The sequence below is a fragment of the Podarcis pityusensis genome, assembly GCF_964106645.2.
Source record: "Podarcis pityusensis genome assembly, chromosome: 9".
Taxonomy (NCBI): Eukaryota; Metazoa; Chordata; class Lepidosauria; order Squamata; family Lacertidae; genus Podarcis; species Podarcis pityusensis.
Window position 1 is genome coordinate 45101531 of NC_138034.1, and position 25284 is coordinate 45126814.

The 25284-nt window shown below is 41.1% G+C and overlaps 1 protein-coding gene across 1 annotated transcript in view; it reads right to left on the minus strand.

Moving 5' to 3' along the window:
• Positions 1-1919: 1919 nt before the first annotated feature.
• LOC308485997 (uncharacterized protein) overlaps positions 1920-25284 on the minus strand; it is a gene marked incomplete at its 3' end in the record, with an annotated part of 117012 nt that continues 93647 nt past the window's right edge. The window contains exon 3 of the mRNA XM_081022222.1: positions 1920-2076. Coding sequence (XP_080878348.1) covers positions 1920-2076 — 157 coding nt within the window. The remainder of the gene's footprint in view (positions 2077-25284) is intronic.

The window sequence follows — 25284 nt, forward strand, 5'->3', positions numbered from 1 at the left end:
TCTAAATTGCAATCGAACTGTAGACTAAGTCAAGATACTGTCAACTGAGGGAGACTGTATTTATTCTTGCTTTTCATTTACTCTGTGTAATTTACTTAACATTTGTCTTATCTCCCTGAATACTGACAGCGTTATTGTTCATTTGCAATTATTTAGTAATATTGTTGAAGACTGGGGAGAGATTATTTTGTTTTAAGACCAGGCAGCATCAGAAACAAACAACAACTGGACTCTGTTGGGAACTTCTCCCTACAGATGCAGATATTAGAAGGTTTGATTAAATGAGGGAAGCTGGAATAAAGTACATCTCCAGTCTACAGTCTTGTTACAGTGAGGTAGGTTAGTGTTTGTTAAGATAACTTAACCATCAGGTCAGTTACATGTCTACCAACATGTGTAATGTCAGACAAAGTGTCCCTCTCCAAGTAGCTGCAGTTGGGACTTCTGTGAGCCAGCAATTTGTACTTTTTGAACCAGTTTTTAATCTTATTCACATTAAGAAATAGAAGTACACCACTTAGCTGGGGGTGTTGATCAGGCTGCCCATAGCCTTTTGGCTCTGTGTGTAGGCAGAGAACCTCCTGGAATTTTGATAAATGACATCCCTAAAGAAATCCTTGTGTGTTCCTATCCAACTGTTAAAACAGTGTTAATAGCTGTTTGGCCATGTCTTGCCTTCATATGTCTTGGCAGATGCTAATATCGGCATGTAAATGCGTGGTCACTTCCAGAAACATCAACCACCTATCTAGATTACTTCTGCAATGTTTGGAAGAACTTAAAACTTAGCCACACTTACCTGTCCTATGTGCTTTCCCAGTACTGTCCACACTTTAAATCTCCAGTTCAGAGTGCCTGTTTGTTTGTTTGTTTGTTTTCCTCCAGAGCTTTCCCCATGAAAACCCACTCTTTAAAGCTGAATCAGAGCAAACAGCAATCAACATAAAACTCGAATAGCCATTTCCTCTAATTCAGCTTTAAAGAGTTGGGGGGGGGGTTGGGGGGAAAGCTCTGGAGCAAAAAAAAAAAAAAAAGTGCACTCAGACATGGAGCTGTCTTAATATGTGTCAGGATGTCACCACATTCTGCAACTCCTGCCACCAGAAGCAACCAATTGTATGAAGGAGCAGCATAACTTCATATTAGAGCATGAAGGTCCCAGGCTTAACTCCTGGCATCTCCAGGTGGGGCGTGGAGAGACCCCACCTGAAAACCTGGAGAGCTGCTGCCAGTCAGTGGAGGCAACGGTCCAATGAGCCCAAAGGGGGAACATGGGGTTCATACATTGATGTCAGAAGGAAGGCTAGATGTATATTCTCATGTTTAGTTTAGTGCACAGAAGGAGAACTTCATTGTCAAAAAACTTTATTTGAAGTTTAGGGTTAACAAATGAACACCTTTCTCCTTTGTCAGAATCTATGCTAGATCACAGGATCTGCATGTGAGGGACTTTGGTATCCTCATTCTTTCAAGCTGAGAACTGAACTGTGTCTCAGCTTGATTTCCAGCACATCAAGCAACATCTTAAATGCCAGCCTTTTGCTCGTTCCTATTATACAAGAACCATTTTCTCCCTTCCTCTGAGTTATTGGAAGACATCTGCACTTTTATACACAAAGCTTTTAAAAAAGCAGAATGGCTTTCAGTAATGTCTCACTTTTATGCAATCGACTCTTTAGTGTCTTCCTAAATCTTTGTTGCCTTTCATACTGGAATAATGTTACAACATCTAATTTTTAAAAGTTCTGCTTTTGTGGCTGAATGATTCATGGATACTTTGGTGTCGATACTGAGCACATCGTTAATACAGCATATTTTTCAGTGACATACAAACAACCAGTTGGCAGTCTCTTAAAAACAGTTCCCATATATTTTCCATTTTCTTTTATTAGTCCTTCAAAAACTCTAAGAAAACAGAATTAATCAGAATGGGGAGGGGAAAACATTTCGAAATGTGAGATATATAGTCCATCAGGATAGGACTGCTTATTATGGACTCTGTAGAAGTTCTTGTAGTAGAGGTTCAAAGGTTCATAGCCAAACCATCCTTCAACAATAAGTTCAGCTGTTCTAAAGCTGTAACAGAAAGGGAAATTAAGAACATGGCAGCAGATCATATTCTGGTATCTTGCTGAAATGCAAGACGTTTGCACACATACAAAACCCCATTTGCACACACATAGAAGCCTCTGTGCATAAAACATGGGTACACATAGACTCAACAAATAAAAAAACAATCAATCTGCATAGGCTGGAACAGGGTGAGCAAACATCATCCAGGTTCTTCATTGTGCATTGATTCTACAGTTTTGGTGCATCTGAAAAGAACCAGAAGGTGGTGAATGAGAAGGCATCTCATCATTTCATCAGATTTAAAAGTTTGGTGTCCTGGCTTGGAACTGTTTGTGTGCTGCTACTGAAGACCTTGGATTGTTTAATACAGTGGTGCCTTGATTCTCAAATGCTGAAAACCTGGAAATAAGTGTTCTGGTTTTCAAAAGATTTTTGGAAGCTGAGCATCCAATGTGGCTGTCGGTTATTGTTTCCGGGGCGCCTGCACCAATCAGAAGCTGTGCCTTGGTTTTTGAACATTTCAGAAGTCAAACAGACTTCTGCCATTTTTTGTCTCCAATGCATCCAATAGTAGTCCTACTTAGAGTAGGCCAATTGAAATGGATACATATAATTAACTTATGCTTTTTGGTTTCCATGTGTCTACTCTCAGCAGAACTGAGTTGACTATAATCCTGTGTTTCTTTCTTTTAAAATACATTTTTGAAGCTTTTTTTAGCAGGAAAAAAAGAGCAAAAATAAATAAGGACAATAAGCAATAATTATAAACTTGAATCCAAGAGCTCGGTAATCAGTCTTTCTAAAACCTGTCTGCTGGAATAGATGTGTTAGTGGACCAGGCTTGCCACATATTCCTTATTTCAAAGAAATGGTACTTATTTAGTATTAAAATGCAGCATTCATTTTCATGCTAATAAGGAATGAAATTTATTCCTTTTAATTCATTCTGCCTCAGACTGGTTGCTGTGCACTGTAAACGCAGTTACAAGAGGGTGATTGTAGGTTACAGGACTCCATAAATCAGCCCCCCTAAGTCTATCCCCAAGGATATGGAGCAGATTGTATTGCAGGGTGGGGTAGAATTCATTGAAGTTTTTTTTATGTGTGTGTGTGTTTTAAATGAAACTATCAACAACCTTTTGGCAGAACTGAATGAAATTTGCCAGCATAGTAGCTCCTTCTGCAGGGATGAATCCTGCCATATTTCAAAAGGATGTCTGCAAAGTTTTGGTTTTATTTCTTTTCTTCTTTTTATTTTCAAGGGCTATCTTTATGGTTTTTGGTTGGTTATAAAAGGATTGATTATGAAAGAATATTATTCTGTTCACAATTTGTATGGGAATGCTTACTTCATAAAGATTATCCCTAGGTACGAAATCTCTGGTATTACATAAAAATATGAAATTCAGGGGTTTTCATGCTGGGCACATTTAAAGCTGGGGAGTGGAGGGGGAGAACTAAAAAGAAATAACTTCCCTCATTGTGAATTTGTGAGCTATGATTTTCATATGAAAATGGCATTATTACATTAGTGCTCCACCATCTTTCCTTTCTGGCATTTTACTTATAAGTCAAGCCTCGGCCCAGTATACCTGAAGGAGCGTCTCCACCCCCATCGTTCTGCCCGGACGCTGAGGTCCAGCACCGAGGGCCTTCTGGCGGTTCCCTCATTGCGAGAAGCAAAGCTACAGGGAACCAGGCAAAGGGCCTTCTCGGTAGTGGCGCCCGCCCTGTGGAACGCCCTCCCATCAGATGTCAAAGCGACAAATAACTACCTGACATTTAGAAGACATCTTAAGGTTCAGGGAAGTTTTTAATCTGTGATATTTTACTGTATTTTTGGTTTCTATGTAAGCCGCCCAGAGTGGCTGGGGAGGCCCAGCCAGATGGGCGGGGTACAAATAATAAATTATTATTATTATTATTATTATTATTATTATTATTTGAGAGAAATATTTCTATTTGGCCCAGATATGCCTCCTACAGCACTCCAGTATGCTTTGGAGGCTTCCAATTGAGTTTAGAGAAATTCAGAGGTATCTCATTTAAATTGGCATGAGCTCCAAATATTTTCAAATCATCCCAATTTGGTTCAGGATTTGATATCTATCCAAATTTTGTACATGCCTCTGCTAGAGAGACCATTGGTATGATTCCATATAAGGCAGTAATTCCATGCTTTCAGCCTCATTTTATTCACTACCAGTTTTTATGGTAGGGAAACGTCAATGTTTATACTGCCAGTGATCTGAATCTTTTTGGATTTATGCCTATTTCCCTTTTATCAATGAATAAAACTGGGCAAGGAATTCCTTCAAATAACTCCCTGAAAATATACAATGCAGAAATGTACATGCAATTTTATTTCTAGTGATATTTTTATTCTTTGTGAATGTCTGTTGCCTTCTATCCACCTTTGTTTTGTGTGTCTTTTGTATGTTTTGATGACCCCCCCAATGGAAACTGACTGAGATTCTCATTTCTCACTAAGATGGCAAATGACTGAATACCAGGAAAGTGCCTGTAGTAAGAAGGTGGCAAAAGTTCAGACTGATGACTCAGGGCTCAGCAGGCGAGCATTTCATATACCGCCAGTGCTCTGTGACAATTGATACACTGGCTCAGGGATGAATTGCACTTTTCTTTATCATTGCAGGGCAATGAAGAGTTTTGTTTCAATGATTTTCTGCCACTATATGAGAATAATAGGGTCTGTGACCGCTAGTGCAATAGAAGAATAAGGGTTTCCTCAATAAGTTTCCAGCGATAGAGAGTAGGTACCACATTGCTCTCATTTCACATTTTGAAAGATGATCCTTTAAGGTTCATGGAAGCTTAAAGCAACAAGCAACTGCAGGCTGTGAGGGTCATTTCTCTCATAAAGCACTTCAGTCTCACCACAGAACAAGAGCATGTCAATGACCTACCTAGATGAAGGATAGATCAGGTTGAACGACATGTAATGGACAAAATCTTGAATGCTATTTGCACTTACCACAAAGGGCAGAACAATACTTATTTGGGATGGAAGGTGAAGGGAAGAGGAGAAGGGGTGAAACATCATTACATGGCAGTAATCTGTCAACATAAAGTGGCTTCATGGCTTAGAGCTTTTGATATGCAGAATGACAGAAGGGTAGTGAAGCCTCATAGGTATAGCAAGTACTTCTCTTGCTTCAGCACAATCCCCCTTTCTGATCTCCCAGACAGGTTAGCTCATCCCATGCTACTTGCAAGGGCAGTAGTGGCAGCTATGTGGCAGCCAGCCAGGAGGACAGAGGTGAAAAAGTGTTAGCTGAAAGAAGCCTTCCACAGGCGCTGAAAAAGAAAATTTAAAAAATGTTGGAATAAAGTGTGGAGAGACCATGGCAGCAGCATACTATCCTATATAGCCTTGCTCCATTCCAGATCTTACCACATTGAGGTCAAAATGGGATTTGCCACACATTTGACTAAATATATTAGGAATCCTCCCTAAAACTGGGAAGCCTGTACAATCAAGGTTCCCAATCATGGGGGCAATTCTAAGCATGTTCAGCCAAATGAGTAAATAATTCCACTTCATGCCTTTGGTCTCAGTCTAGAGGTCAACATGAGATGTTGGGAATGGGGATAATGCATGGGCACCTTCCTGCTTCCTCCACATTTTGTTCCCATGCACCTTCTTTGACCACCTAGAGCAGAGTCCATTTGCAAACTGAAGTTGTAGACACCTTACGCAAACCACAACAAAGCACTCACTGTAGACTATTTGAGTGACTACAACAGAATGCTTCTTTCAAGCCTTGTTTCAATGGCAGAAGGGGGCAGCAAAGCGTGCCTTGAAGGTGTCATGGAATGCCTCTGTAAATACTTGTGTGCCCTCAGCTAGAGGGGGAAAAGAGCCATTCAAGTGATGCAAATTTACCTGGATTTAAAAGTCCATTCATTAGTACACTTCGTTTGAGATCCCTGCAATATGAAAGTTTGGCGAAGGTGAATCTGCTGCTGCACAAACTGCAAATACTTTGCAAATCAGGAGAGGAGAAAAGCAATGACCTTTGCAGTTAAAAATCATGAATATATTTTAGAAAGGTAATGACATGTCTATCTATCACTGAAACAGGAGGCAGAACATAGGCACAAAAAAATTAATGATTATTTGTAAACCTCCTTAAAGATTTCCAAGGACAGCTCATGTTACTACACACTGTTACTTTGAATATGAATGGCAGAAGTTTAAAAGGAACAACCAATAAAAAGTTATGCTCAAATTACCTTGACTTTTTGGTGAATATATAATTATCTAGAAAGAGGTTTTGTAATGAACAGCGTGGTGAATGTGCTGTGTTCCGGATCATATTTGCTTGTTTCCTATGAGCTTGAATGACATAACTCAAGGCTCTATATTTGCTTATGCTAAAGCCACAAAAGGGAAGAATTCTCATCGCAGTGAGAGACTTGCCATAAGGTCCTGAAGCTCTGAACAGAAGTAACACACATACACATGTATTTATTTAATTGTTTGATTTTTTTTTAATTATTTTTACCTTTTTGTACAATGCTCAGGGTGGCTTAAAATAAAAGAGTTTAACCCCATCCCCACCCCCCGTTTAAAGAAAACCACATTACCATCATTTTAGCTGAAGCTGCAATAGCAAAAATAAGTTCCTTAGCCTACTCTAAATAGGCTTTTCTGAGAAGCCAGATCTTGGAAGTATGTTTATTTAGGCTTTTAGATCATATGGCAAGCTTGCACAAGGAGAATCGGGCTCCCTGTTTCACACAGTTACCCACCAACTCATTGAGGATGACAGGAATGTGTGATCAGGGCTGGATCTACACTGATCTGGAAAAAGCTATAACAATGCTATAAAAAAACTCCCAATGCAATTTTCCATTGGCGAAAGATCACTGTTCTACAGCACCAGGGCTAGCATGCTAATTTCTATACCCTGTACAGATGTTAATTTTACCACTTTCCTGAAGCTTTCTTAGTATTTCCTTGAGCTTTTTTATTATTCTTATTTCTGGGGTATTTCTTTGGTAATTTTGAACTGGGCTGTCCAAAGAGAGGAAATGCATCATAAAAAATCGGATCCAAAGAGGATACAGATCTGCATAAAATCTGCGTATGCTAATTTATAGGTACAGAGGCATATCCTACAATTTAAATTGAAGTACAATACAAGTCACTATAACATAGGGTTACCATACACCCGGGAAATCCCAGACATGTCTTCTTTTGGGGGGCCTACATGCCATGGGGGGGGGGGATTTTGCAATTGTAAGCAAATGTCTGGATTTGGGGGGGGGTTAAAAATGTTTGTGTGTGCATGCAGGCGGTTCGGGTTCAGGCTTTGACTCTGGCACAGGTAGCTCTGGTTCTGTTTTGAGTTCTGTTTTGGCAGCTCTGGCTCTGTTTTGGGCTTTGTCATCTGTGGGTGGTTCAGACTTGGGTTCAATCTCAGCGGTAATGGCCGGTCAGAGGGGCCTCAACAACTAACTTTGTCCAGATTTTTACCTCTGGAAAGATGGCAACCCTACTATAACAGGAAAGACTGTGATGCAGCCCACATTTTCTCAGTGGTTTAAAGGCAAGACTTATTTCCAACGGAACTAGGGAATTGTAGTTCTGTGAGAGAAATAAGGCCTACTAACAACTCTCGGCATTCTTAACAAACTACAGCTCTCAGAGTTATTTGGGGAACATCATGGCTGTATATGTGAGAATGCATTTTAATTCACCATGGGTAGAACTGTAACAGCAGATTACATCTTGCTCTTAGGAAAGGCCAATTCTTACTGAAATCTTGGCTTGTACCTCTTGTCATGGGAAATTGTAGAGATTAATAGTGACCCAACAGAATTCTGTAAACTGGAATGAATATTTGAAAAGCAATAGCATGTGGTCCTAATTGGCATCTAAATAAATGCACAGAGGGAGGAAAATAAAACAGGCTATAATAGGAAGTCATTTTTCACCTCTGCTGAAATAACACAGCAGCATGGTTGACTTGAAGCTCAAACCTTCAGCACTAGAACATAGCTGCTCTATGAAGTTATTAAAAAACTTGCTCTGTACTTTTTTAAACTAATGTAATTGAAATCTAGTGAAATAAGATGTTAAGATGTTTCCTTATAGCTGCAACATTTTTTATTTTATGTTACTAGTGGTAAACTAACATTTCTTCTTATTTAGAAACAAAATCCCAAAATGGTAACACAGAGAAAAGAAAGTATGTGTGTGTGCATGACAAGGGGTGGGGTGGAACCCAGCCTTACAAAGGAATTCTCTTTACAAAGATTCCCTGTGTTGAAAGACTTAGTCCACCTTTTGCTCTGCCAATTTACCATCCCTACTACTAAAATTATCTCATAATACTGAAGTTTCTCTTGAGTTCCATGTTTTTCTGTGTTTATCTCACAAAAGCTTTGCCAATGATCTGTGAGGAAGGTAATTGAGGCTGTCAGCTTATCTCAAAAATCCAGGAGAAAAGGAAGACATCAAAAGATGAGTTTAAGCAATACATGCTTCTCAGATGATCATTTTCATGTCAGACTGGCTACGCCCCTATTATTTTCTCTTTATTTGCTGTTGCAGAGAGGCTCTATTATAATAAAGTACTTAACACTTTCCTGGTGGCGGTGAGAAAGGACACACACAGATGTCTGAAGTCATTTGGGACCTATTTTCAAACTGCTTATTACAGAATTCTGGCATCCCAATGGGAAGTTACTTTTTGAGTCATTGACATGAATCCAATGCTTGACAAGTATCCCTAAGGCAGATGATAGTTATGGGACCTTTGGTGACTTCTGCTGCTTCCATGATTAAAATGATAGAAGGAAATGGTGAACTGTCATAGTGCTATGGGAATTTCTAATGCATGCTGAAGAGGCAAGACACACTGCAGTGTGAACTACAACATGAGAATATAAGAAGCTGCCTTCTACTGAGCCAGACCATTGGTCCATCTAGCTCAGAATTGTCAATTCTGGCTGGCAGCAATTCTTAAGGTTTTCATACAGAGATTTCTCCCAGATCTACCTGGGCATGCTGGGGATTAAATCTGGGACCTTCTGCATGCAAAGCTTCTACCCCACAGCTACAGCCTTCCCCTTCTAGTCCATTCAAGGAATGGAAGAATAACTTACAGACCCAAGAGGACAGAATCCAGTTCTATAGTGGACACAGTCCTGCTTCATAGGCCATGAATGTGCTAATTCTTGCATGATCTGCTGTGTTTTCTTTTAGCCTACAAGGAGCCCTGAGGTACACCAATGAGTTTCAAATTTACAAAACAAGAGGGCAACCTTGGCATCGCTTAACATCATGGTATCACTTAACAGTGAAAGTGATCTTGAGTATGCATCATTCCTGAGAAACACTTGACTGGGGACTGGCTTTCTTCAGCCTGGTGCAAGTTATTCAACCTCTCAGCGTGTTACTAGGTAAAGGTAAATGGACCCCTGACCATTAGGTCCAGTCGTGACCGACTCTGGGGTTGTGGCGCTCATCTCGCTTTATTGGCCGAAAGAGCCGGCGTTTGTCCACAGACAGCTTCTGGGTCATGTGGCCAGCATGACTAAGCCGCTTCTGGCGAACCAGAGCAGCGCACGGAAACGCCGTTTACCTTCCCGCTGGAGCGGTACCTATTTATCTACTTGCACTTTGACGTGCTTTTGAACTGTTAGGTTGGCAGGAACTGGGACCGAACAACGGGAGCTCACCTCGTCGCGGGGATGCAAACCGCCGACCTTCTGATTGGCAAGTCCTAGGCTCTGTGGTTTAACCCACAGTGCCACCCGCATCCCCTCAGCGTGTTACTAAAGAGAAACAAATAAAACAGAAGGTATACAGACCTCACGACCCCCTTAATGGCTCTTATATGTGCTGTGTTCCAGCACCAAAGTATGGAGTTTGGAACTAGAACTATTGAGTCCTGTGTTTACCCTCCTATACATGTCCGCTGTGCACAAGCTAAAATGGATTGGGTCCATTGGCTGAGATCCACTGTAGCAAGGTTGGATGCTCATGCATGCAATGGGACTGCTTCTTCCTTTTTTTTGCCCCTACAGCCCATGTGCAACTCAAAATTCTGTTGTAGAGGATTGGGGGCCTATCAGACTTTGGGGCACACAGGGGGGCTGGCGAGAGGGAGAGACAATAAAATAAAATAAAATGGGGAGTCCTATTGCAGAAGCAGATTTCCATGCCAAAATGGGTGGACATCATTGTTATCACTCGTTCCACAGCACATAGTGGCATAGAAGTAATAAATATTGATTAATTAAATGTCTTTCAAATATGCAATCATGTTCGTGCTGCTAACAACTTTATTGTGTAGTGCACAATGCATCTATCAGTGAGTCTTTTCCCACTGGTGACGCACCCTTGATGTTCTTGCATTTCCTATTATCTAAACATGTCACAACTTAAAGAACATATTTCTTGCCACACCTTGTGCTTCAGCTCACAAACTAGTTTTTCTTCAGACCACATTACAACTTTACTTACAACTATCACATTAATTAAAAAGTGCATATCCCTAGTACATACTCCTCCAACTATTCCTTTACATAGAAATTAGGTAATTGGTTGAATTAGTTGTAACAAGTCGTTCTCATAATGTCATAATGGCTGTGTAGAGCACAGAGGGTTCTAGGGCAATCTCCCATAATGGCACTAATCAGAGTCTGATCTGTTTAGCTTCCTTTGGCATTCTACACGTAACTAGCAAGCTCATTTTATGTGCACCATCCATACACTTGAAGGTAGGTACTGGCAGACCTGGGGGAACCTGAAGGCTTGCAGAAGTACAACAAAATCTTTGACAGGAGGAATAAAAGTATGAACAGAGAGCAGCTCGATGAGGACTAAGCATGCTCAGTGACCATGGAATGCTGACTTACTATTGGAGGGAGGAAATGAAAAGAAGGTGAAAGAGGAGTGGGATGGGGTATCCTAGAAAAGGGCAGGGCCGGCTGGCATACTTAGGATGAGCTTTCCACACCACAACATTTTGCTGCAGGTACCTCTTGGTCATGCTTAGTACATAAATTGATGTAATTGTTTATACAAATAAGAAGCTTCAGGTGACTTCTCCATCACATGTCGAAAGGGTAGAGCACAAGAAGGGGGCATGGGGGCTCTGCAAACTAGACCTGTACCCCATTTGTGATGTGTCCAATGACCATGCTGTCCCCCCACCCCTACATAGTCATCTGGCATGTAAAGGGATTCTGTGCAGATAGAGGGTTCTCCCTTGAGTGGAGGGTATCAGCATAGTGCTCCTTAATATCTCATCCAAATGTATGGGTTCTGTAGGCTGTATGTGTGGAAGTGGTGCAGTGACACGGCTAGCCCATAAAGTCACAACCTCTGTCACATACTCTTTCAATACATAGGGGGTTATGGTAACAGGTAATTTGAATTATGGTCAGGGTAGGGCATCCACACAGGACCAGCATCAGAGGTTGGCCAGGCCAGATACTGAACAAGGGTCCCTGGGGCTCAGAATATGTGGGAAATGGACTGAGGATTAAATATGTAGATTTAGATCTAAACCTCTTATCTCTCATGTGTGGGAGAAATACAAATGGTAATCTGACTGTGAAGCCTGTTCAGCAAAGTAAAACACTTATAAATTTTACATCTTATTAAAGGCAGTTACTTTTTTATCCCTTACATTTGTGGTCTGCTGACCTCCCCCTCTTCACCCCAGTTTCAGAGTACAAACCACAAATTTTTAGTTTACTTACATTTCAATGCAAGCAACATATACAACAAAAGTAGTATGAAGAAAAATATATTTTTTAAGTTACAATAAATACTTCTAGGTTACAAGGAGCTTTAGTCATGCATGTCTGGTCAGCTTGGAGGCATGGTAGAAAGAGAGAGTCTCCTTACAGGCAGAAGGAAATTTGATGGATCATCTCCTTTGTTGCTGAGTTCCTGCCCAGGGGAGGCAAAGGAAGTGACCACACATAGAGTGTCTTCTCTAGGAAGTTCAAGAACTCTCTGTATACTAGCCCTGTGCTTGTGTAACAGAATATGCATCTGTAATTTGGGTTGCAAACCCCAAACAGAAGGGACTCATTGCCACTCAGCACTAGCTGCTGGACCTCTGGACCCATTTCAGCATTGGGAAGGCATCCACCATGTTACGGAAAGCTAAGTAGGCTCAGTCTATAGATTTTATGGATCTACATATGAAAGATAAGCCCAGGTGTGAGGCCCTTTGGCAGCACTGTGCTGGGAGCCCTCTGCACTCTGGCCCTGCATCTATATTATGGTTGAACTGGGGTTGGAAAGAAATGCCTTTAGTCAAATCAAGACACATGAAGAACTTCACAAGGCAGCAATGGGAAGTTACAATAGCACAGAAGCATCTTTAACAATCCAATTTCAAGTTTACGTATCTTGCAAAGGTAGTATAGATTAGCGAACAAGTTAGTGTTAAGTGAATGTATTCAGAAAACTATTACAGCATTGTGACTCTACAGATATGAATGGCATATATGGGATAATTAGGACACATTCCTTAACATGCTATGGAGCAATTTCATAAAACTTAATGGGACTTAATTGTGAGTAAAAGATGCTTAGGATTGTTCTGCATGATTTCTCTGAATAGAGAACACATGCAGCGATGGGCGTAACCACCAGAAATGCTAGCATTGTGAAATAGCACTTTTGCTTATAAACAAGGTTTTGTGTTTAGTTTTAATTGCTCAATAGTACACACATCACTGCCAGGATCTGCTAACATTCCTGTGAAATTTTAAATGGCATGTTAAGGCATATTATTTGTTGCCACCCATAAAGCAATTATTTCCTATCCAGTTCAGTCATCTAAATTTGAGCTGCTTACATTGCACCATTAGTCTGAAATAATTTCCCCTGAAACAATGTGATCCTGTGCAAGAGAAACTTACAATTGCTTTAATTGACTATTTAATTAAACTAAATGCAGAAGATGGGGGAAAGCCTTTGGACTCTGACTCTCATTTTTTGCTAGAAGGCTAAGCATGTGTTTTATATTACTGCCCCAAGAATTTATTAGATACAAAACTTAGTTCATTTATGTTTAACTGATTTGCAGATTGGGCTGTCAATGGAAGCGACAGGACTATGTCTTTGAATGCACCCAGATCAAGCAAGGGTGAGGATGGTGCATATGAAACTAGACTTTAAGGCATGTTCTATATCTGCAGTAGGTAATGCCTGGGAGTAAGAACAAGTCAACATCTCAGAACCTGGGGTGCACATGTGATGATGTCTTTGTAGGAGGGATGCTGATTCCAGGCACAGACTGAAATGACTAATCTGGGAATATGGGATCAACCTGTGTTGGAATGAGGTAGCAATCCCCTTGAAAGATCAGGTCCAGTGGTATCCTCAACACAACCTTGCTGCTTGTTGCCCAAGTGGTGAGTGTGCCCCGGTGTGTGAGTATCTTTCTTCATCTTAAGCTAGTGTGCCAGCTGGGGCCATTTCTGTGTGGGTTGGATCAAAGTTGACATGCTTTAGTTACACACAGACTGGATGACTGTGATGTATTTTAAAAGGGGCTGCCTTTGAAGAGTCTTTGCAAACACAAGCTGGCCCAGAATTCACCAGCAAGGATGTTGACAATGACTTCCTAGGAGCATGTGACTGACTTCCAGTTTGCTTCAAACTGTTTACTGCTTTTAAAGCCCTAAATGGTTTGCGACCAGGAGACCTAAGGGTCTGCCTCTTTCCCTATGGTATTTTAATTAGTGCTGCTGAAGTTTTCATCAAAAGTAGAAATGCAACTAGCTGGAAAATGGGAGCAGCCCTTAGCTTTTGACATGCCCAGGCTATGGAATTTCTGTCTAGTGAAGTGTCCTCTCCCTGGCCAAGATGTTTCTTTCTGATGGCTTGTTTTGAGTTGCCCCTAAGGTTTCTTTAATCTGTTTTGTCTCTGTGATTTATTATTATTATTATTATTATTATTATTATTATTATTATTATTGATAGAGTGTGTTCAGGTGCTGCCTTTCCACAGTGAGCTGTGCCCACTCTCACCTTCAGAAGATGACAGAAGCAGAGGGGAAATGCTGGGCAGGTCCTCTCCCCCGGCCTCCTGTAAGTACCACCACCTGCTTCAGGTCTTCGCTTTCTTATTGTTTCATACTATGTGAGCTTCCATATACATTGTTTTACAATGGAAAGGGAGGGTGCAAATACACTGAAGAAATAAACAAACCTGGGGCCACAGGCATGAGATACAATTAGAATAATTTTGCTAGCTGAGGAGCTCAGAGGGACAGTCACGAGGCCTTGAATGCACCCCCAAAAAATATTTTGCAAAGTCAAATGAAGGCCTAGGAAATCCTGTTAGCAGCCTGTAAAGTTTCCCATTTCTCATAAGGTAAACAGATTTGACAGCACTAGCCTTTTCTTTGGCAGGAGATGTACCATTGTGCACAATAGAGAAGTTCCCCAAACGAGATCACATATTTTCTCTCTCTGTTTGTCTTGCTGTATTTCATTATCACAGAAATGGATTGTACATTCATTTGTTCCCTGTAGAGAACATTAGCTTTACATAATTTCATCAAAATGCAACATCTGAGGTCACTAAAAACAAATGAAACACTCTGGTTACACTCGTGTGTAGTATTAGACACACTCAGATTTCTTTCTGGAAGGCTGCAAGTTGAACATTTCTGTATGTGTATTTCCAAGTAGCTCATACTCACAGTAGATCCATTGACATCAGTAGAGCTAATTCCATTGATGTCATTGAATTTGCTGTGAGAATGATTACCATGTGTATCACCGAATATGTAGGAAGATCAGATGCCACTTTCACACACACACACACACACACACACACACACACATCCACTTTCATGATTCCACAGAACTACATTATTATACTTGCTTAGGCACAGACCTGAATCACAAGGCTAAGGCGACAAAAAATTCTTAGGCTGCATATGTAATTTGTTAAGGGTACTGGGAATTGTACCTCTGTGAGGGGCAAACTACATTTCCCAGGATTCTTTGTGGGAAGTTGTGTGCTTTAAATGTGTTTTAAATTTGTGGTGTCTACACAGCCTTACTTTATAATATTAAGTTCAATTAAATATAAGCAATATGATTAATACCGGATGCGATTCAACTGATAATGATGGCACAATGAAATCTGTAACAACAACAACAGACCCCATTAGATCCTAGGGTGGGGTACCAAAATAAAAAATAAATGTAAATTAAAACAATTTACAATTAGAAAAATAGGATGGGACTTAAAATTACAATAGGAAAGTTTAAATTAATAAGGCAATACACCTGGATCTTTGGTGGCAGCGGCAGGTGTCACTTTTTTAAAAAGCCAATTATCTTGAGCTATTATCATCTGCATTTCCTAATCAACAGTTCATAATCTTATATCACACCTAGCAATTGTCAGCTCTGTTTCTACTTGTGTGGGTTCTGAGTTCTGCATACCTCTTGAAGCATTTGCTTCATTTACATTGCAGAAAAGTACCGGAGGGCATGACATGTGCATGTATAACCTTTCTCTCAGGCATAGAGAGTTCATTCGTGAAATCTTTAGTGTTATGAATGGGTGCTTCCTTGTCTAGGCAAGGCTTTTTGGTTCAGGAAATTAATTATGCTTCAGTATATAAAGGACCTTCCACTTTTATAATGGTTGTTTCTTCGTTGAGTGCATTATTCAATATTTACAGCAAGGAAGCCTTTTTAAGAGGAAATTTAATCAAAGAAAGGTCGCATTGCTTAAAAAGATGATTTCAAAACTACTTTTTTAAAAAGTATAAAATTAATTCTCATATTTTTTTAAAAAAATTAATATTTTAATGAAGTTTCTATTTCAGTACTCTCTTAATGCATTGATATACTTCTCAAGCTGATTAGAAAGTGCAGCATAAAATGCAGAAGCAACAATACGTATTTCAAAAATAAAAATAAACATAAGAAACCTGGATAAACATCTTTGGCTAGCATCAAAAGCTGAACAAGGTTGGCACCTGGAGGGCCTTTCTAGAAAGAAAAATCCTACAAACAGAAGACCCTACTGAGCAAGCAAACATTCTTTGGTTTCCATACATCTTTCTGGTTACCATAGATGCCAGGGACACCTGGAGGGACACCTCAAAGCATGAGCAGGTAGATATGAGAGTAGGCATTCCTTTAAGTACCTGTGTGTCCTAATACATAGAAATGGTTTGAATTGTGCTCAGAAATCGACCAGAAGCCATTGAAGTCCTGTCAGTACCAGTGAGCTATGTTCCCACCAATTGTTCTCAGTCAATTGCTTGATGGCTGTATTTTGAACTAACTGATGTTTCAAAGGAGTCTTCAAAGGCAGTTCCACAAAAAGGACATTACAGTAGCCAGTCCTACATGGTTCCAGAGGCTATTGATGTACAGCAGAGGTTAAGTTGGAATACCAGCCTAAGCTGATGTAAGGCACATGAAGAGTATCCCATTTTCCAATGACAAGGCTGAATCAAGGAGCATCTGCATACATACTCCCCACCCCTAACAGCAATGATAATCCAGTTTCATCTGGAAAATACTGAATGCTATCATTTTGAACAAAGGAACCATCTCTGACAGAACCTCTATCTTGCTGGGACTGAGTTTAAGTTTATTGACCCTGATTTATCCCATTATGGATTTCAGCACATCCACTGTGTCACCTGAATCAAGTGAAAAAGAGAGGCAGGGCTGAGACAGAGCTTTGGTATGCTCCCCCCCCCAAAAAAAAAACCCCACCAGTTTGGGGGCAGAATTCCTGCTATTGGTAGCTGCTTCTGTGATGAGCCAGGATATCCCTTTTAAATATATAATTACTGACCACCATTGCTCCTATAACCATTTTTATCTGGACATGGTATTAAGGTATCACTGTTTTCTCTATCCCATTTATCCCAGAAGAAAGATAGCATCAATAGACAGCTTTGGAATACAGCATGTTAGTGGTATGTCCTGTCATTTGTGTATTACGGGAATGTTTCTGCTGAAGCATTGGCAGGATATACCTGAATAGTCTTTAAATTACCATTGTCACTTAGTAAGATCATTGTCTTTCATATGCAGGTAAACACCCAAGCCTTATCTTCAATCTTTGGGTGTCAACACCCGCTTTCATTAGTAAATCCTACTGCATCCTTGTGAAATAACTGAATCTACTTTGATTTCTTTTATTCACTGTCTCTCCTCTCCCACAAGAGATAAACACAGATTAGAAACATTCATTTTATTTCAAAAGTTAGTCCATCATTTTTAAATAAATAAATAAATAAAACCATGAAGACAGCAGAACAAGTTGTTTTTATCGGGGGGGGGGGGAGGGGTGTTCTGATAATTTTATTGTTTTGTTCTTTTTCTAAACCACTTTGACATTGCTGGTTGTTGTTGTTGTTTTTACAATAAATGGTATATCATTTGTGTGAAATAAATAAAACAAAACAAATAAGCATATTCGCAGATCCCTCTGAAGCTACCACTTCTGTTATCACTCTACTATCATAGTTTTGGATGACAGCATTGTAGAATTGTGAAGTTTTGTAACATCCGTTTATTTATAGATGGAAACCCATTTTAGCTGTGAACCTGAACTCAGCGACCAACCTGAATCAAGGTGGAAATAGCAGGTTCTATATCGATATCTGTATTTATATGAAGTCCCACCTCTGCAGAATGCCTTTTAGAGACTGACCCTTTAACTTCACTACATCAAAACAGCTGTAGGCCTACAGTTTCCACTTGGCAACTGGTGCTTGCAGGTCTGCATCTTTCTTCCAACAGTGCAAAGTACCAGTTATATTTTTATCATTTTATTGCCATGGAATATGGAGGCAGGACCCTGCTGGTTTCAAGATTCACAAACATATAGAAAAAGCAAAGAAGAGCAAAACTTTGCCCATGTTTCCTTTTCATTTCCATCCCATTTGCAAGATCCCAACTTTTTTTGACTTTCCCAAAACTTCTTTTAAGTTGTTTCTAGGGCTAAGCCAAAGTGGTGTTTGTGTACACACACTTTTTGTGAATAACCAGTGGCGTAGCGTGGGTTGTCAGCACCTGGGGCAAGGCAAGTAATTTGCGCCCCCAACCCATGGATTTGCGCCCCCTAACCCGTGGATTTGCGCCCCCTAACCCTAACCCCCAGATGTTGCTCCCGGTGCGGCCGGCCCCCCCTGCACCCCCCACGCTATGCCACTGTAAATAACCACTGACATTTCTGGGGAACTAAAAAAAAAAAAGAGATGGAAATGCTTAGGTGCTGATTATGATCCCATTGCGGAGTTAACTGGACTGGCACTTGCATGTTCAGACCCAGAAACCTCCCCCCCTAAATAAATTCACACGTGACTCAAATTTTAGTTTGGTTTTTGGCAGAATTTAGGCCACAACTTTATTGATTACAGAAAGTGAGTGGTTGCATAGGCTCTCGTTCGACTAGCTCCCTGACATGAAGGTAGCGCTGACCCAGGGTTCCAGCATAGGCCAGCCAAGGGTGATCACCTGGATAGGCAGAAAGTCGGGAACAGACTATGTCCACCACCCAGATGACTTCCTGGACTCAGGCACGGGCACAACCCCCTCTCAAGGGTTGACCAAACCATTTGAGTCCCTGGATTCCTTTAACGGAATACCCTTCACATAGGGATGGCGAGAGTGTTCTCCCATTCCTATCACCTGAACCAGAGCCTATCCACCACACGAGCACCCGTGCTCGCCACCAACCACTCACACCTGTAACCAATTGCTTAACCACGCTGACATGGAGGTCAGCCACAAATCATTCCCAATTACAGACAGATGAACACCATCAAGCCTGTAAAGGGATGTGTCATGGAAGGTAATGCCCGGGTGACGGATCACCGCCCCGCCCAAAGCCAGAACCTTCTTGGCCACTGCGCTCTGGACGCACCTCCTGGCCCTCTCAGTGGCAGCTGGGCATCAGCTACCTCACCACACACATCGCTGCTGCAGCTGCGACCAGAATATTTTGAGTCCAGGAAGAGCTGCCTTCAACTCTTCCAAGTCCTCCTGCATGCAGGTAAATTGCTCTTTCTTGGCTGTGCAGAGGACACGCTGTTGCCATTCCGAATGCACACACTGAAAGAGGAAGCTCTGGGTCACGTGCATGGGTATATAAAGGTCCCTCAAGCTATTTGGACTGTGCCCCATGGGCCAGATTGAACCCAGTATCGAGGGACCTACCAATCGGGTGTTGTGGCTGACCAATCTTACCCACCCACAACATAGGGGTTCGGTGCCCTCTTTAAGGGAGGACATGATTTCCTATGTTTCCAGTACAGCTTGGCAGTCCCTCACCTTCCCTGCCCAATTTAAAGGGAGGTCCTAGCAGCAGAGGTCTAACAGAGCATACAGCCACACCCACAAACAAATTCACAATCAAGTCTTTAAACAGCTCAGACAAGCAACCAGTCTTAATCCGAAAGATACAAGCTCACTCTCTTCAGTCTCCTTCATCAATCCCTCACAAGTGCTCCTGTTTACAAGTCCTGGTCACAAGGTCCCAGAGACTGAAAGCAACTAAGTAGAACTACTGTGACTGCATGCGCCCAAACATGATTGGCTGTATAGTTCCTTGATAATGTTATCATTGTGTGTTCCCTGACTGGCTAGGATCATTTGGGAAACAAAACAACCGTATCAAATAGAAATGCAAGAACTGTGGATTGCTTTCAGCTGCAGTGAGATATGGTGCTTTTAGGGGTTTAGAGGAATATTTTAGAGTCCCACCTTCCCAGCAGCCATGTAATCCTGAAAAATTTCCAAGGTAAAAATTCAGCTCAAATCTATTTGCTTCCTACTTCTTAGTGACTCAGGAAATAGGAAGTTCCAGTATGGTTTTCCATGATTGTTTTAAAAATATGCTTTAAAAATAAATACAGTCCCAAATGCCGCAAACCCGGAAGTGATTGTTCCAGTTTGCAAACGTTCTTTTGGAACCCAAATGTCCAACAGGGCTTCCACGGCTTCTGATTGGCTGCAGGAGCTTCCTGCAGCCAATCAGAAGCCGCAATTTGGTTTTTTAACATTTTGGAAGTCAAACGGACTTCCCGAACGTATTCCGTTCGACTTCCAAGGTACGAGTGTATACACATTGAACATTACAAATATGCAGGTAGCAATACATAGATAGGCAGACCCATACACCCCAAGACCAAAGGAACAATTTTCCACAGCGTCAGGCTTTAAATAAATTATTTCTGTTTCACCATCCAGATCCAAACTCATTCCCCGGTTCTGGGTATGCTGACCTTTAGCTCATATTGTGACTGCTCAAACCATTTTCACAATCTTTTCCCATAGTGGAGATGAGCCTGAACAGACCATCCAAATGGCCCAAGTGATCAGTTATTGTGATTGCCCATTAACTAGCAATCATTAGTGGCAAAGCCATGCCAAATCTAAAGGGAGCATTTGACTAATAGGACAGCGCAACACAATGCAACACTTAAAAGACAACCCTCTTGAGATCAGCATTTTAAGATTTGCTTGAAGGAAACATAAATTGATTATAGAGACTTTTATTTCACTGCTGAGCATGAAGCCGGCTCAGGAGAGGAATTCTGAAAATGGGCTTCTGCATCTAGGCGTCTGTAGGCTGTTACAGTGGGCTGGAGCAATGTGTAAACATACCATGAGAAATCTGTTTATATATAAAATAATAATATTTAATTCAGCTAAAATCCATGTAATTAGCATCGGGGGAGATGTAGCACTGAAAACAAATTAGACCATTATTTTATTTAATCATCTCTGAAGGGTCTAAATAATAAATGGTTTCTGGGGATATCCAGCTGCCCCACATCCCAGTAGGGCTCCCATGTCTTTAACAGCTTCAGAGGTGGCAAATATAAGCAGATGACTTTTTCTTTTCTGGCATAGAGATTTGCTGACTGAGAAAAAAGATCCCTGCTGTTTGATTGTTTTGATACATAGCTGTTATAAAAGCAGAAGAGCCCTGCTAGGAAAAAAGTTGGAAAATCTGGCAGATATTTTTAATCTCATGCCTTAATACTGTAGTTTAGCGAGGGTTCTCAAAATGGAGTTGCCGCTTCTTGGTGCGTTTTGGGTTTACAACATCATTTGCTCATAGCAGGAATGGGGGACACATTAAAATTGTCCTCTCCTAGCGACATATAGGGACACGGGTGGCGCTGTGGGTTAAACCACAGAGCCTAGGACTTGCCGATCAAAAGGTTGGCAGTTCGAATCCCTGCGACGGGGTGAGCTCCCATCGCTTGGTCCCTGCTCCTGCCAACCTAGCAGTTCAAAAACACGAAGTGCAAGTAGATAAATAGGTACCACTCCAGCAGGAAGGTAAACAGTGTTTCCGTGCGCTACTCTGGTTCGCCAGAAGTGACTTAGTTACTGTACGCCAGCTCCCTCGGCCAATAAAGCGAGATGAGTGCCGCAACCCCAGAGTCGGTCATGACTGGACCTAATGGTCAAGGGTCCCTTTACCTTTACCTTTTAGAGACATATAGATTCCAAAAGATTCCTGAATTGAAGGATTTTCTAGTGAATAAAATAGGCTATCTTGTTGAGGTCCTGGCAGGTTTTTTTTTTAAAGGGGGTAACTCACCAGAACTCAGTTCCAGCTGCTCTCAGGTGAGTTCCGGCACTTCTCAGGCAGGTGCCAATTGCAATTTTAAAAGAAAGAGGGAGTAGTTCATGGTGAGCACTGGCACCTCTTTTTCTAGAAAAATAGCACTAGGTCCTGATCTCTCTATGGAATTGTGACATGTGGGTGGTAAACACCATGCAGTACTGTTAGGATATGTGAGACTGGATCTAGAAGGGCAATGTCTATATGAGCCATCCTTGCTTACTATTTCACTTTAGTTGGTCTGTTGGAACTGAAATTTGAATTTGTAAATAACTTGATGCTCACAAGTTAACTGCAGAATCTAACACAGCAGTTTGCAGAAAGCTATGCCTTTAAGGAGAAATTATAAAGTTAATAAAAGAAACCTTTTTAGGGAGATGTTTGCAATTTTTAAAATATAAAATGTGCATTACACTACTTTTTAAAGTACTTTCACTAAGGAAACATATGTCTTGTTTGCAGTAAAAAAACAAACAAACAAACCCAAAAGCTTTGTTAAAAGAAAAACAATTAAATTGTAATTAACCGAAACCATGAATTATAGTGACAAAGAGAGTAGAGATGGTTAATCAAAAAGTAATGAAAAGTGTAGCAATTGTATGTTAATTATTCTTCCATTTCTCTTTATCTGCACCAAAAAGAAACAAGTAAATTCTAGAATGACTCATAGCTTTTTCAAAATATAACATTGAAAAAGCTGAGTCTTGGTAAAGTTTGAGTAGCCTTCAGTAGTTTTGCTGAGCAAAACTGCAAACAGCCGTCATGTTGCAAAGGGAGAACTATTATCCTTATACTTTTTTTACACTGGTAGAGGGAGATCTTGGTGTTAGTAAGTGCTTCACTGTTGACTGGATAGCTGTTCCTGCTTTCATTCAGGACCATTCAGTTAGCAACCATTTATTGAACAGTGCTGGCGCCAACTCCATCCTTCACTAAATGTGAAGTTAAGAATTCTAATTTCCTCCTTGACTGACACACAGCTACTACTGGCAGTTTCACCTAGTGAACTGTAGCAGCAACCTCTCCTGATAGCCCTTCTATCATAACATTCTCTAGTAAGCTAGGATAGTGAATGATAGCCTCTCTTTTCATTGTTAGGCATATTATGTGTACCGGTATATATGGTTGCTCCATAAGGAACATGTGAGATCACTTAATCACAACCAGGAGCTACAAAACCTTTTGATAAGCAGCAATTCTGACACAAAGGGTCTCTCTGATAAAGCTTGTCAGCACTTGTCTGTTAAATGCAACCAAAGTCAACCACAGCTTGAGATGCTAGACTGATAAACACTACACGTGCTTCTCAATTTTCTCACTTTCAGCACTGCTGCGATGTCCATCTTCTGTTGCTACTTCAAAGATGGCAAAAGTAATCTTCCTGCTTCAGTGGCATTCTAACACCTTGTGATTGCAAAGCTTTGATACCTGGATTTGCCATGTGATTTAAAATTATAAATGGGTAAACATCAAAATGTGCTACTTCAAAGTAGTTCAGTGACACCAAATTCCATGCCATAAACCTAATATCAACAGAATATTGCATATGCATTTCTTTCCAAAGTGGCACTAAAGTCATAACCTATGTATGTATTCACACTTCTTCTATGCCTGTGTTGCTGCACCTTGTGGTCCACCAGATATTGTTGATTCCAATTCCCATCAGCCCCAGCAAAAATGACTAATGGACAGTGATGATGGGAGCAGGAGTTTAGCAATGGCTGACCTAGCCCTGTTCTGTGTATACAGTGGTATGTATACAGACAACAGTTTATAGTGGACAATAGAGCTGCAGAAGCTCCAGTGACCCAATCCAGGTTGTGCCAACTCCAGGAATCCCCTCCCCAACCTGGGTCCAGCTTCAAATCAATTTGTGGGAAAGGCTAAGGTTTAATGTGGGAGAGGGGAGGAAACACAGTGTTTCCTTCTCCGTGTGTCTGCACTGCAGAGGAATACGGTGCAGGGAATGCACAGGTGAAGCAGTCCCCTGCAGCCAGCAGGACTGAGTCCTCCACTTCCCAGCAGGAAAGAAAAAAAAATCCAGCCTATTTCCCCAGTGCACTCCCTGCAGAACGCAGCAGAGTTGATTCTTCTGCTCTTTGCAGTGTGGTTGTGGGGAGGGTGGCGGTGCAGGAAATATACTGGGGAAATAGAAATCACTTTTCTTTTTCCATCCTCATGCAGGGCTCAGTAGTGCTCTCTGGCTGCTGCTTCTCAGCAACCATAGTGCCTCTGAACATGGACGTTCTTCATGACAAACAGCTGTCCCCGGCACAGAGGTTAATTGTGAAATATGGTTTATGTGTGTCTGGGAATGCCATGTGCACACGTAGTGATGGAATATTGTGGATGTGTTTGAGATTAAGATATGAGCAAAGGCATTGAATAAAGCTGGTTAATTTTCTCGGTTTAGGGATACTTAATAGACTCATAGATTGTCACAGCTTTGGGGACTGCATTATTTGGGGCTTCTGCACAAGCAAGGCATGTAGCTATCCGCTTCCTCCAGAGCCATCAGTATATATCATTGCTGCCAGTTTCCCCCCTGCAGACAATGACATATGCAGTTTCTTTGTTCTGGTCTAGGCAGCATCCCAAAGGTTGCTAATCTATGACAAGAGGGAGATGGACTTGGCAGTAATTTGAACTGTATGTGATTTTACAGCAATAATCACATGTTCAGATGCACAACATTTCTGAGAAATAGTGGATTGAATAATATGTGCATTAAAATATAATTGTTTAGTCCTCAGTCTATGTCAAGAATCAATTTTTTATTTGAATGGCCCTAATAGTTATTGTTCAGAAGAAAGGGGTGTGAGTGTTCAAGCCCATCTTTAAACAGCAGCTCCTGCTCTTGGAAGTTCCAACTCAGTCCCAGCCCAACCTGAGTGGTAAGTGATTATTGGAACCGCACAAATATACAGACCCTTTTACAGGGGTGCTGACCCTCCGGGGCCCTAGGTGCCCGAGCACCCACAAATTTTAAATGAAGGGGCTACCCCCCAAAAAAAATCCTCTCAGGTATGTCGCAGGTTGTGCTGACATCACTCACATATGCCACAGTGAGCCACAGCATGTGCTGGGCATCCGTTGTCACAGGGCCAAGGCAACACACCTACACTTTTATATAAATCACAGAATTATATTGAAGAGTACCTCATGTGTGGGCATCTAGGTTTGTTAAACTTATTTCTAATAGCTAGGATTCATACATCAAGAATCATTAAAAGATTAGCAATTATTTATCTTAGGGTTTTTGAGGTCAAAACTAGAACTTTGACTCGCACCTGTTCACAAATTCAAAGCCAATGACACAATATTTACCTCAAGAAAATAAAATTCTTTCCAGTAGCACCTTAGAGACCAACTAAGTTTGTTATTGGTATGAATTTTCGTGTGCATGCACACTTCTTACCTGTACCTCAAGAAAGTATGCTCATCATGGAGGTGAACTGATATCTTGAATTAGAATTCCCATCCGGAAATGTGCATAGTTGCCTGCTGTCAGGCAAACTGCCATGTATACATGGCAATACATTTGTGTAAATACAACTTATCTTCCTGCCAGTACCAC